This window comes from Lampetra planeri, chromosome 58, assembly GCF_965212315.1.
Source record: "Lampetra planeri chromosome 58, kcLamPlan1.2.h2, whole genome shotgun sequence".
Classification (NCBI taxonomy): Eukaryota; Metazoa; Chordata; class Hyperoartia; order Petromyzontiformes; family Petromyzontidae; genus Lampetra; species Lampetra planeri.
In genome coordinates, this window is record NC_136164.1 from 4,601,143 (window position 1) to 4,614,771 (window position 13,629).

The window sequence follows — 13,629 nt, forward strand, 5'->3', positions numbered from 1 at the left end:
TTCGGTAAAGTCACGTAGAAGGGAAATAATAAAATAATAAAAATAAAACATAATAAAATACAATTCTCACGGCGTTTCGGCCACAACGCAAGCAGCTGTCCTCAGGTGAAGAACAGGTCTGTCGGAAAGACAGCGTCACCTGAGGACGGCTGCTTGCGTTGTGGCCGAAACGTCGTGAGAATTGTATTTTATAATGTTTAATTTTTTTTATTTTATTATTTCCCTTCTACGTGACTTTACCGAAAGAACCAAGAAGATGAATCTCACACATTCACCACCTCCCCTCCACCTCCTCCCCCCACTTATGTCCATGCCTGCAGTTTTGGGTGATTTGCCACAGATGACTGTTTATTTGTGTTCCAGGACGAGCAGTCTTTGTGATATTTCTCACTGACGCTGACCATCATCAATGCGGGCACAGCCCAAGGGATACCCGCCTGACGAGTTTGTCGTTTTCAAGTCAATATTAACTTATATTCACTTACATCTTCGTGGTGATCTCGGTGTTAGCGTTTGCAAATGCACGGCCAGAGTTTCAAGCCGGCCTCTGATGCGACGTTGGCTATGTGGAGGGGGGGGGAGGGTTTTGTTATAGAAGAACCTGCGGCTTCGAAAGGAAATCCTGCGGCCGGTTCAGTTGGGTCGCTTCCTCTGGCGAATGAAAAGCAATGAACGCGCACGGTGTATTATGTCGAGGAACACTTCACCCGGTGACAGCGTGCATCTCAAGTTCATCCTCCTGATCTCGGCCACATTCACCGATTGCCCCCCCCCCCCCCAGGGTTAGAGGGTCACACGCAAGGTGGCGTAGCACCAACCCCCCAGGGTCCCTCGTGGTCAAAGCCCCCCCCCCACCCCCCGAGCAAGCCAATCCAGAGGGAACCAGCTGGCAAAAGTTTCTCAAAACCTGCCGCCGCCGCAAACCCGACTCTCCGCCCAGCAGGTCGCGTGCGGTTGCGGTCAAGTGTGGGTCGGGATCGCACCCACGACCTCCCGCGCACCAAGCGAGGCGTTTAACATCTCCCCGCCGCGTCTGTCGCGACGCTAGGCCGCGCCGAGACGCACCCCCCTCCCCCGGAGCGTTAACCGGGGCGGCCCCCGGGCGCTCGAACCGCCAACGTCCGTGGCGCGTCGGCAGCCCCCGGGCCATCGCCGAGGGGGGGGGGGGGCGGGGGGGGGGTCACGGGGCCGGCGTGCGCCAGAGGTCGCAACCGGGTACCCGATACCCGTACCCTACCCGATACCCGGCTAACCGTTTGCGACCCTGGTGCGGCCGGGTACGGGTAGACCGTGAGTCACTGGTGAGTAACTGTTTGTCACTCATTTCCCAACGTCTTGTCTCTTCTCACAATTCAAGTTCCTAGAATCAACACACCCGCGCCTGCAACATGGCTTCATCCCAGAGGTCGCAATCAGGTACCCGATACCCGTACCCTACCCGTACCCGGCTGGGTACGGGTAGGGTACGGATATCCGTTTGCGACCCTGGTGCGGCCGGGTACGGGTACGGGTAAGGAATCAAAACCCGTTGGCGACCTCTGGCGTGCGCCCGAGACGCGGGGGATCCGGTTGTTAAGTGTTCTCCACTAACAGCCTGGCTCTGGCTCTGGCTTTTGAAACGCCGCCGCAATTTGTCCCGGCCTACCCGTGGGGGGGGGGGGTGTGGGGGCGTTGAGCTGCAGCGGCAAGCTCCGGTCCGGGGTCATAGGGCAGCAGTCCGTGGGCCGAATCCCCGGTGGGCCGGCTCCATTTGCGAGGGCCGGTGGTGCGTGGGGGAAATTGGAAATGTGATCAGAGCTTTTTTTTTTAAGTGTTTTTATCCAGATATTTCATTACCGCCGATGTGTAAATTCCGTTGCTTATTTTCGCCCCAAATATTCTTCCACACGGCACCCCCCCCCCCCCCCAATTTGTTGCTTGGAGCCAGCCCCAAATTGGCCCAACGAGGATTGCACGGCAATTTAAGGACGGGGGGGGAGGGGTAGGGGGGGGTTGGTGGCCGCCGCGTTTACAAAATTGCCCGATTTTCTTTGTCCCAGTCCGTCGCTTCGCAGCGGCGGATCTTGATCATTGCCGCAAGCCGGGCCCCCCCCCCAACCCCCCCTCCCCGTGGTCTTGTGAGCGGCTCCGGTTTAGTGGGGAGGTGGTGGGGAGTTTTCTTCTGGCTGTGGATGTCGCCACGACTGTGGGTGGGCACGCGGCGGGAGCGGTACGGGATTATCCGCCCACGCACCGATTGGTGTTACATGACTCAGCCGGCCGACCGCCGTTGCGATCATCATCATCGTCGTCGTTGTTGTAGTTGCCACCCCATCTCCCCCACCACGCTCTCTGCGCGTAGGCGATGATTCCCCGCTCTGCTCTGGGACGCGAGATCTTTCCTCCCGATACGAGGAAGCCGCCGGGAGCTGCACACTTTGAAATCATCGTCGAGATTGAGAACTCATTTCTTTAGAAACTGCTTTTCGTGTTCAGTTTGTTGTTATATTCTTTGGGTCTTTCGGTAAAGTCACGTGGATAGGTTCAAAGAAAATAACAAAAATAACAAAAAAACTACGACGTTTCGATCGCAACACAAGCGGTAGTCATCTTCCTGACTTTACCGAAAGACCCAAAGAATATGAATTCCTGCAGTCACGAAAGCTTTAAGTCAAGTTTGTTGTCCTTAACTCCGCGCCTCCAATTAGCGCAGTTGGTACGGTGCGAAAGAAGTTCGACGCACACGCGTACGTGTCTTTTGTACAACCCATCATCTTGTCAGGAGCATTGACTCAATACAAGCAAACTCTGGAGCGACCGAGCTTTGGTCATCCAGGGTCTCATTCGCAGCAGTCAGGATCGCAGGGACCAACCAATGCACCTCCGATACAATCAGCACGGTTGTTCTACGTGCGGTGCGGAAGAAGCTTGACGTACGTACATACAAAGACAAAGATCCCCCGGATAGCCTATGAGATTTAGAGTCGCGAGATTGAATACGCTCGCCCTCGTTGTCCCATGGTACCGCTCGGGGGGGAGATGGAGTGGAACCGACGACCCCCGGATTGCAAGGCCGGTGCCCCGCTGGGCGTTCCGTCGCAGGCAGTGTCAAGATTAACACATTCCTCCTGCGGAGGGAGCTGGTAGGAACGTCGGGTTGCTCGGTCAATGGCCAGGGTCAACGGCGGCGTGGTGTATTCCGCAAATATGGCCGACTGTGAGGGCGGGCACAAGCCGGCGTGAGTAGGAGAAACGTTGAGTTTTGTAAGGGCACCACGGGGTGACCAGCCCCTCCCCACCCAGCCCCACCCAGCCCCTCCCCACCCTCCCCACCCAGCCCCTCCCCATCCTCCTCATCCTCCCCTCAGCCCCTCCCTCCCCACCCAGCCCCTCCCTGCACGACAAACGAACGGACACAATAATCCCCTGTAGGCTGGTGGAACCAGTGAGTTCCTACCATTATTACTCGGATTTATATCTGGCTGCTGCCTAGGAATTTCCACGTGGTGATAAGCAGCTTCGTTGAGCGATCAATGGGTGACCAAGTCGCTTCTGAAAGACGAGCTCGTAGCTCAGTGGGCTTTGACCTTGGTGAAATTAAATCAGTTTATTGTTGCGTCGTGGATGTTTCGAACGATTTGTACTGCCCTTTCCGATACGTGACACTCCTATCGTGTTGTTGTACTGTGCGTTGTTGTTGTTGTTTCAACGTTCTAACCCTGTGCCCCTACTACGCACCTGTGAAAAACAATACTTTACAGCTCATCGAAATTCCGGGTGACTTGCAGGGGCATCAAAATCGAACGATGTCGCTCTGTTCTCGACAATTTGTTCTCACGGAGTGGGCTGTCTGTGCGTGGATCGCCCGGACACAAATCCGTGGACAGGGTTGAACACGTGCCAATCACACGGTGTGGCTCTGGACTCGATGCACGGACAACAGACACCCCCCCCCCGTCATCATCGGTCACCTGTCAGTCAGCTGACCGATGATGATGACGATGAAAATCGTGGCGCTGTGCAATGGCAGGGGCCACATGTCATCCGAGGAATGTGTTTGTTTGTAAATATTCCCACCGCTACAGTTTGCTCGCTTTGAGAACACCAAAGGTTGGGACAGAAACGTTATTGTTCGAATGCGTCCCGCGTGTGAGTGTGTGTGTGTGCTCGCGCGTGTAACTGTTTGCACAGCGGGTAGCACAGGTGGTGCATCTGCCCACCAATATCAGTCAACCCGGAGCACCTGGCTCTGTCCCGTGACCTCCTGCCATCAACTGAAGCCTTCCACAATAGCCTCGGAGCGCACCTAGCCTGGCACAAGCACCGTCGTCACCATCACTTTGGTGGCGAACGGCGGCTATTGGTGTACGCGTCTGCGTTTTAAATACGGAACACGTGTGTATACACATGGGGAGCGGTGGCACAGTGGATCGTGGCTGCGTCTCGCAGCAAACGAGGGCCTGGGTTCGATTTCCAACTCGGACCCCTTCTCCATGTAGCGTTGGTGTATTAATTATAATTTACATTTTTTGTAAGGCGCCTTCCGCTAATGTCTCAAGGCGCCCTGTAAGAATAAGGACGGGCCAAGAGAGAATGAGGAGTTAAATAGAATAAACTGAGCCACAATACAGGTAATTTTTTTACGTTCTATCGCGTAATCTTTGACCCAAAGAATATTCATTCCTGCACTCACGGAAGCTTTAAGTCAAGATTTTTTCGCGTAAATATGTAAATGTGTCGTTAAACCCGCCAACACACGACATAGCCAATTAGTGAGGTTCGTCACGTAAACAGAAGGTGCTATATCGTCACTAATACAGCACTAGTGCAGTACTAGTGTGTAGTGTATAGTGTAGTGTATAGTGTAGTATACTAGTACAGCACTAGTGTATAGTGTAGTGTATAGTGTAGTATACTAGTACAGCACTAGTGTATAGTGTAGTGTATAGTGTAGTATACTAGTACAGCACTAGTGTATAGTGTAGTGTATAATGTAGTGTATAGTGTAGTATACTAGTACAGTACTAGTGTGTAGTGTATAGTGTAGTGTATAATGTAGTATACTAGTACAGCCCACCGCTGTGTTGGAGAGTAAATCCACAACATTTACAATGCGAGTAGTACGACGTTTCGCCAGTAATTACAACCAGCTTCATCGGGCAATTGGCTGTGTCGGGTGGTGGCGGGTTTCACGACACATACTTACGCGATCTAACCCAAAAAAAATGATTACGATTAAATCACCTGCCTTTAAAAAAATGTGTTTCAAGACGTGACTTTAAAGTATCCACATTATCGGATAAACGAATTTTCCAAAGGTACGGAATTCCTACAACCGTGTCGCAGCCACAGCTAAACAGCTCTGTATGTTGAACTTCTTTCGCACCGCGCGCTAACCGGAGGTGCGGAGGGGGAAGGACGGCAAACTCAACACAGACACTGTCTCCCCGACAGACCTGGTCTTCACCTGAGGACGGCTGCTTGCGTTGTGGCCGAAACGTCGTGAGAATTATTTTATTATGTTTTATTTTTATCATTTTATTACCTCCCTTCTACGTGACTTTACCGAAAGAACCAAGAAGACAAACCAAGCAGTTCTAATTAAATGCGTTTGTCAATCGAGACGATGATTTAAAAGTTGGGCAGCTCCCAGTTGCTTCCTAATATCGGAAGGGAAGAGCGTTCCAGACGGCCACAGAAGCAGCACGCCTGATGCGGTGACCACCGTCTTTGTTCGACGGCTGAGCCAAAACCCGCCGCTGCTGCTGCTGCTGCTGTTGCTGCTACTGCTGCTGCTGCTACTGCTGCTACTGCTGCTGCTGCTACTGTTGCTGCTGCTGCTGCTGTTGCTGCTACTGCTGCTGCTGCTACTGCTGCTGCTGCTGTTGCTGCTACTGTTGCTGCTGCTGCTACTGTTGCTGCTGCTGCTGCTGTTGCTGCTACTGCTGCTGCTGCTACTGCTGCTGCTGCTGTTGCTGCTACTGCTGCTACTGCTGCTGTTGCTGTTGCTGCTACTGCTGCTACTGCTGCTGCTGTTGCTGCTACTGCTGCTGCTGTTGCTGCTACTGCTGCTGCTACTGCTGCTGCTGTTGCTGCTACTGCTGCTGCTGCTGTTGCTGCTACTGCTGCTGCTGCTGTTGCTGCTACTGCTGCTGCTGTTGCTGCTGCTGCTACTGCTGCTGCTGCTGCAGCGAGGATGACCGGAGTTTGCGCGATGGTTTATCGCTCCTCGACAAGATCGGCCAAGGTAATTGCGGCTCATTTGTGGCGAGCACTTTGTGTGCGACGAATGCGTCCTCCCCTATCATTCGGCAAACGGAAGCCAATGCAGATATACACCGCACACATATACACACACAGTGTAAACTGGTATTGGCTGATACATCTCGATGCTGAAAATATACCTCTAATTGACTCTATTGCGAAGATCTGGCAGGAACCTCACCGAGCCTTGAGACTCCGTGAGGCTCTCCTGATTCAGCAACGTGCAGTGGCAATACCTGCGGCATATACAAGGCGCCAGGTGACTCAAGACTACCCAGCACCAGGGATGGGAGTGACTGACACCCAAAGGGTGCTGGATGTGAAAGCAAAAGTTGGGTGTGTGTGTCTTCTAATCCTGCATGTGTGCGTGTGTCTGTGTGTGTGGGGAGCGGTAGTGCAGCGGTTAGCACGCTGCGCTATGAACCTGGCGACCCGGGTTCGATTCCCGCTCACGGCTAACACCAGTGACGATTATCTGAACCGGTCCTGGGCCTCCCCTAGGTCGACTCAGCCTTAAATGAGTACCTGGTGCGGTGTGTAAACATCGCCACTGGGGAGACAAAGGCGGTCGGGCGTGGTGCTGGCCACCCACCCCCTCGTGTACCGTTCCGGCCTTCATAGGTGCTCGCTAACAGCACTTGCCCCTACAGTCTGTTAAGGCTATCTTTGTTTTTATCTTTGTATCTTCTAATCCCGCAGGTGTGCATCAGTCAGCACGCCGCGCTGCGAACCCGGCGATTCCCACTCGCGGCCAACACCGGTGACGATTATCTGAATTGGTCATGGGCCTCCCCTTGGTCAACTCGGCCTCAAATGAGTACCTGCTGCGGTGTGTAGTAAACATCGCCACCGGGGAGAGACAAAGGCGGTCGGGCGTGGTGCTGGCCACCCACCCCTTCGTGTGCCGTGTCGGCCTTCATAGGTGATCGCTAACAGCACTTGCCCCAACAGTCTGTTAAGGCTACACGGGGGGGGGGAGGGGATCTTTGTTTTTTTTGTCAGAGACCAAATGTGTTTAACATCAAACGCCAGCGCGTGGCGATCCCGCTGGTTTGCCGGCAGTGCACAAGCACAACGGCACAACAATCAATCAACTTAACACGTTCGCCAACAACAAACGCCCCGTCACCTTGAAAGGGAAGACGACGCGTGAAAGGGGCAACGATTTGTCGGGCGATGGTCTTGATTTCCCAGCACCGAGGATAGGCCTGGGTCGATAGATCGAGAGCCAGAGAGACGCGGCGAGAAATAGCCGGAGGGCGGTCGCAAACGGGTTTTGATTCGTTACCCGTACCCGTACCCGGCCGCACCAGGGTCGCAAACGGGTACCCGTACCCGGCCGGGTACGGGTAGCCGGGTATCGGGTAGGGTACGGGTATCGGGTACCCGGTTGCGACCTCTGGCCCATGGTGGTGGTATTAGGAAGCCACTGGAGCTATGCACTTGATTTAAAAAATCTAGATTGAAAACTCATACTGGGTAGGAACCTCCTGGTTACACCAGCCCACAGGGGATTATTGTGTCCGTCCGTCCGTCGTGCATCCAAAAATGGGAGGGGTGGGGCTGGGTGGAGAGGGGAGGGTGGGGAGGGGCTGGGTGGAGAGGGGAGAGTGGGGAGGGGCTGGGTGGGGAGGGGAGGGTGGGGAGGGGCTGGGTGGGGAGGGAGGGGCTGGGTGGGGAGGGTGGGGGGTGAGAGGGGTGGGGCTGGGTGGGGAGGGGAGGGGCTGGTCACCCCGTGGTGCCCTTATAAAACTCAACGTTTAACCTACTCACGCCGGCTTGTGCCCACCCTCACAGTCGGCCATATTTGCGGAATACACCACGCCGCCGTTGACCCTGGCCATTGACCGAGCAACCCAACGTTCCTACCAGCTCCCTCCGCAGGAGGAATGTGTTTTATTTCAGAACCGCTTGTTGTGTTTAGTTGTCCGTCCCCCGCATGTCCGATCAGCGCGGTCGGTTCCGTACGGCGCGAAAGAAAGTTCGACACACATCACACATACGCACGTGGGCGTAAAGAGAGACAGAGTGAATAATAGTTGGGAGACTGCACTCATGCACCACGGGGCCCTGGCAAGGCACACACGCCTGTGTGCGTGGTCCGAGCAACTTCAGTTGTAGCGATGTGTATGGCCACTCGGCTCATTTCAAGCGGGGTATTCGATCGTCCGCTGTTATTGTCCTCACGAACACAACAGAACGACTCTAAACTAAACAATATATTTTTTTATTTTCACCAGGTAAGGCCCACTGAACTATTAGCTTCTTTTTTTCGATTTAAAGCTTTCGTGACTGCAGGGATTCATCTTCTTGGTTCTTACGGTAAAGTCACGTAGAAGGGAAATAATAAAATAAAATAAAAAATAATAATAATAAACCATAATAAAATAATATAATAATATTATATAACAAAATATGAATTATTATGTTTTATTTGTATTATTTTATTATTTCCCTTCTACGTGACTTTACCAAAAGAACCAAAAAGATATTAGCTTCTTTCTCAGATGCGAACCTGGGCACACTTGATAGCCCAACGAAGCGGCGTTTCATCACGTGGGCATTTATAGCAGACGAATTCTCTAAACGCGCGATGTTTCTAAACGTGACGGAAAAAACCGGAGGACCTGGAGAAAAATCCACGCCACCATTGGGAGAGAGACACCGCAAACTCCAAATATTCAGGCGTCATGGTTGGGATCGAACCCACGACAACCTGCATACCAGGGGAGGTAGTTAACATCTCGCCACCGTAGGTCACGTGGCTATCCCACCTGAGATGGCTCTGACAGGTAAAATACGCAACAAAAAATAAGACAAGTCGCCTCCTTCCCCGTATCTGTCCCTCATCCCATCGGCAAGACGGCCTTTTGGGAGCGCATAATTCCAGCAGCGTTAGTTCAACACAAGCAAGACTGTGCGTGCGTGGACCGGTTTCCACATTTAGCGTCTCATCAGCAGTCTGGCTGCTCGAATCAATGCCGGCGAACTGCCAGATGTTGTACGTAAGCGAGGAACCCCTCCCTGCTACACACGTGGGGTCCCAGTTACATGCGAGAAGCTCGTGGTTAATTTGTGAAATATCTTCTCTGGGCTCAAGGCCAGGTAACCTCCAATTGGCACGGCTGGCTTACACGTACGGTGCGAAGCTATTTCGACACACAAACACACGGGCACAGCAGAGCTAGGGCGAGTTCAAGTCCTGGTTGCGGGGGGGGGTGGGGGGCTCAGCCTATCATCATCCTTTCTCCCTCCCGAGGTCGATAAAACGACAAGCAGCAATGAATTTGTAGGGATGTCAACAGTGGTGGCATCAAATGACTCCCGTCCCCCCCTACCGTGGCAATGTGGCTATTCCTGCACTGGCTGTGGGGGCTGTAAACAGGAGATGAGCGTACAATGGGCCTGAACAATGTGACATTCCTTTGGACCGGGGGAGGGAGAGTAGTGGCCTAGTAACTGCATTATCAATGGCCTAGTAACTATATTATCAGTAGTGTAGTGACTACATTATCAGTGGTGTAGTGACTACATTATCAGTGGCCTAGTAACTACATTATCAGTGGTGTAGTAACTACATAATCAGTGGCCTAGTGACTACATCATCAGTGGCGTAGTAACGACATTATCAGTGGCCTAGTAACTACATTATCAGTGGCGTAGTAACTACATTATCAGTGGTGTAGTAACTACATTATCAGTGGTGTAGTAACTACATTATCAGTGGTGTAGTAACTACATTATCAGTGGCGTAGTGACTACATTATCAGTGGCCTAGTAACTACATTATCAGTGGCCTAGTAACTACATTATCAGTGGTGTACTAACTACATTATCAGTGGTGTAGTAACTACATTATCAGTGGTGTAGTAACTACATTATCAGTGGCATAGTAACTACATTATCAGTGGTGTAGTAACTACATCATCAGTGGCCTAGTAACTACATTATCAATGGCCTAGTAACTACATCATCAGTGGCCTAGTAACTACATTATCAGTGGCCTAGTAACTACATCATCAGAGGCATAGTAACTACATTATCAGTGGCCTAGTAACTACATTATCAGTGGCCTAGTAACTACATCATCAGTGGCATAGTAACTACATTATCAGTGGTGTAGTAACTACATTATCAGTGGCCTAGTAACTACATTATCAGTGGTGTAGTGACTACATTATCAGTGGTGTAGTAACTACATCATCAGTGGTGTAGTAACTACATTATCAGTGGTGTAGTAACTACATCATCAGTGGTGTAGTAACTACATTATCAGTGGTGTAGTAACTACATCATCAGTGGTGTAGTAACTACATTATCAGTGGTGTAGTAACTACATCAGTGGCATAGTAACTACACTATCAGTGGCCTAGTCACTACATGATCAGTTCAGGGGGTCCGGCAATCAGTCAGGGTGGGATCAGGATGCCCCCCAACCCCCAATATTGTGATGTCTCTTCGCACGGTGGCACCTAGAGGCTATTATTTATACATCGTGGGCTCATCTTGGCCCTAACCACATCGTCGTTACGCTCTCACGGTCTCGAACATTGAACGCTGTAGGGGGAGCACGCGCCAATCCTCGCAACAATGCAGCCACTACCAGCTCCGAGTAGTTAACCCCATTGAAAGATTACGTTACTGCTACAATTGCATTGCAAGAAAAAAAAAACGTAAAACGTAAATTAAATCACTTCCATATTAATCATTTAACCGCGTTTTCAATATTTTGTTGAGATATGAAAGCCTCATCGTGGTTGTCACGGGGAGCCCCAATTCGTAGCTTTGGCCACGTGGATGGGTAGGGCCAAGGCCCCCCCCCCTGCCTCCTCGCTAGTTGCTACTAAAACTAAACTATGTTTTTTGTTCTGTTTCAGAAGCGGCATGTGGCCACAAATGACAGCTCAACAAAAGTAGCTTATCGGGTGGGAATTGATCGCAGCAGAAAAATAGTCGAAACCGCCCCAAATGGACATCTGTGGGGAAAAAATATTTTTAGCTCACCGGATTCCTCCAGTATGAATAAATATTCCGATTCTAAACGCGTGATTCTAAATGTGGAGGCAACAAAAAAAAACTGGAGGACCCGGAGAAAAATCCACTCGACCACCGAGACACGCAAACTCCAAATATACAGCAGCAGCAGGCGTCAGGGTCGGGTTCGAACCCACGACCTCCTGTGTACCAGGCGACGGAGTCAACATCCCCTAGCCACCGTGATGACCATGATAAGAGAGAGACCCGCAAACTCCAACTATACAGCAGCAGCAGCAGGCATCGTCAGGGTCGGGGTCGAACCCACGACCTCCTGTGTACCAGGCGAAGGAGTCAACATCTCTCTCCACCCACCCACCCCTCCCCTCCTCCTCCTCACCTCCACGAGACGTACGTAGGCGGCGGGGAACCATCCCTTGTCGTCGCCCCTCTCGCCCTCGCACCAGCCGTCTGCGAGCGCCTGCAGCACGCGGATCGTGTCACCCGCGTCAAAGCGCAGACCGCTCGGGTGGCCGTCGCCCGCGAACGCGTAGACGGCGCGGCACAGCGAGCCCGCCTCCATGGGGAGGTGGTGGGTGGGTGGCTGGGTGGTGGGGAGGTGGGTGGGTGGGTGGGTGGCTGGGTGGTGGGGAGGTGGGTGGGTGGGTGGGTGGGTGGCTGGGTGGTGGGGAGGTGGGTGGGGAGGTGGGTGGGGAGGTGGGTGGGTGGCTGGGTGGTGGGGAGGTGGGTGGGTGACTGTGTGTGTGGGGAGGTGGGTGGCTGGGTGGGTGTGTTGGTGGATGTGTGTGTTGGTGGATGTGTGGGTGGGTGTGTTGGTGGATGTGTGTGTTGGTGGATGTGTGGGTGGGTGTGTTGGTGGATGTGTGGGTGGGTGGGTGACTCTGTGTGTGGGGAGGTGGGTGGCTGGCTGGCTGGCTGGGTCGCTGTGTGGGTGGGTGTGTTGCTAGGTGTGTGGGTGGGTGTGTTGGTGGATGTGTTGGTGGGTGGGTGGCTGGCTGGCTGGCTGTGTGGGTGGGTGTGTTGGTAGGTGTGTGGATGGGTGTGTGGGTGGGTGTGTGGATGGGTGTGTGGGTGGGTGTGTTGGTGGCTGTGTTGGTGGGTGTGTGGGTGGGTGGGTGTGTGGCTGTGTGGGTGGGTGGCTGTGTGGGTGGGTGGCTGTGTGGGTGGGTGGCTGTGTGGGTGGGTGTGTGGCTGTGTGGGTGGGTGTGTGGCTGTGTGGGTGGGTGACTGTGTGGGTGGCTGGGTGACTGTGTTGGTTGGTGGGTGACTGTGTGGGTGGATGTGTTGGTGGGTGTGTTGGTGGGTGGGTGACTATGTGGGTGGTTAGCTCTGTGTGTGTGTGGGGGTGGGTTGTGTGCGATTAGATTCTCCGCTAGCAGCACTTGCCCGCCGCCACGACGATCTGTGAAGGCTATAGGGGGGTCTTTGTCTTTGGTGGTAGCTGGTGTGTATGGTTAGTTTGGTGTATGTGTGTGATATGATGCGTGTGTGATGTGGTATTTACGCGTGTGTATGTGCTGCGGGTGTGATGTGGTATCTGCGTGTGTGTGATGTGGTATTTACGCGTGTGTGGTGTGTGCTGCGGGTATGATGTGGTATGTACACGTGTGTGTGTGGTTTGTGTGTGTGGTTTGTGTGTGTGGTGTGTGCTGCGGGTATGATGTGGTATGTACACGTGTGTGTGTGTTTCGTGTGTGGTTTGTGTGTGGTTTGTGTTTGTGTGTGTGGTGTGTGTGTGTGGGGTGTGTGTGTGGTGTGTGTGTGGTTTGTGTGTGTGTGTGTTTCGTGTGTGGTTTGTGTGTGGTTTGTGTTTGTGTGGTGTGTGTGGTGTGTGTGGTGTGTGTGTGTGTGGTGTGTGTGGGTGGTGTGTGTGGTGTGTGTGCTGCGGGTGTGATGTGGTCTCTGCGTGCGCGCGTGGCGTCGTGATGCTGCTGCTGCTGGTGGTGTCACGCGATGCGCTGTGCGCTCCCACTCGCTGCGCGTGATGATGGTGATGTTTGTGCCGAGCGTGATGATGGTGATGTCGTGCCGAGCGTGATGATGGTGATGTCGTGCCGAGCGTGATGATGGTGATGATGTCCGGCGAACGCGTTGCGATGCTCGCTGTGATCAGCGTCCGCTCACGTCTGCGCGATGGCGATGATGGTGTGCGTGATGATGTTGGTGGTGGTGTGTGTGATGATGGTGGTGGTTTGTGTGATGATGGTGGTGTGTGTGATGGTGCGCGCACACAGCGACACACATCAGCCGGAAGGCGCCTGCAGTCCACGCATCGCCACTTCGATGATAATAATCCCAAAGAAGAGAAATCGCGTCTGGATCTTCTTCTTCTGCCCCGCAGCGTGTTATCCGCTGCCGCTGCTGGTCAATGTTGTTGTCGTGTTTTCGCTC

At 53.0% G+C, this 13,629-nt stretch overlaps 1 protein-coding gene across 1 annotated transcript in view; it reads right to left on the bottom strand.

The window, feature by feature from the left end:
• LOC144735997 (growth arrest-specific protein 7-like) overlaps positions 1 to 11,834 on the bottom strand; it is a 90,389-nt gene extending 78,555 nt beyond the window's left edge. The window contains 1 exon segment of the mRNA XM_078618620.1: positions 11,618 to 11,834. Within this exon segment, the coding sequence (XP_078474746.1) occupies positions 11,618 to 11,800 (183 nt within the window). The 5' untranslated portion in view covers positions 11,801 to 11,834.
• Between the last annotated feature and the right edge of the window lie 1,795 nt (positions 11,835 to 13,629).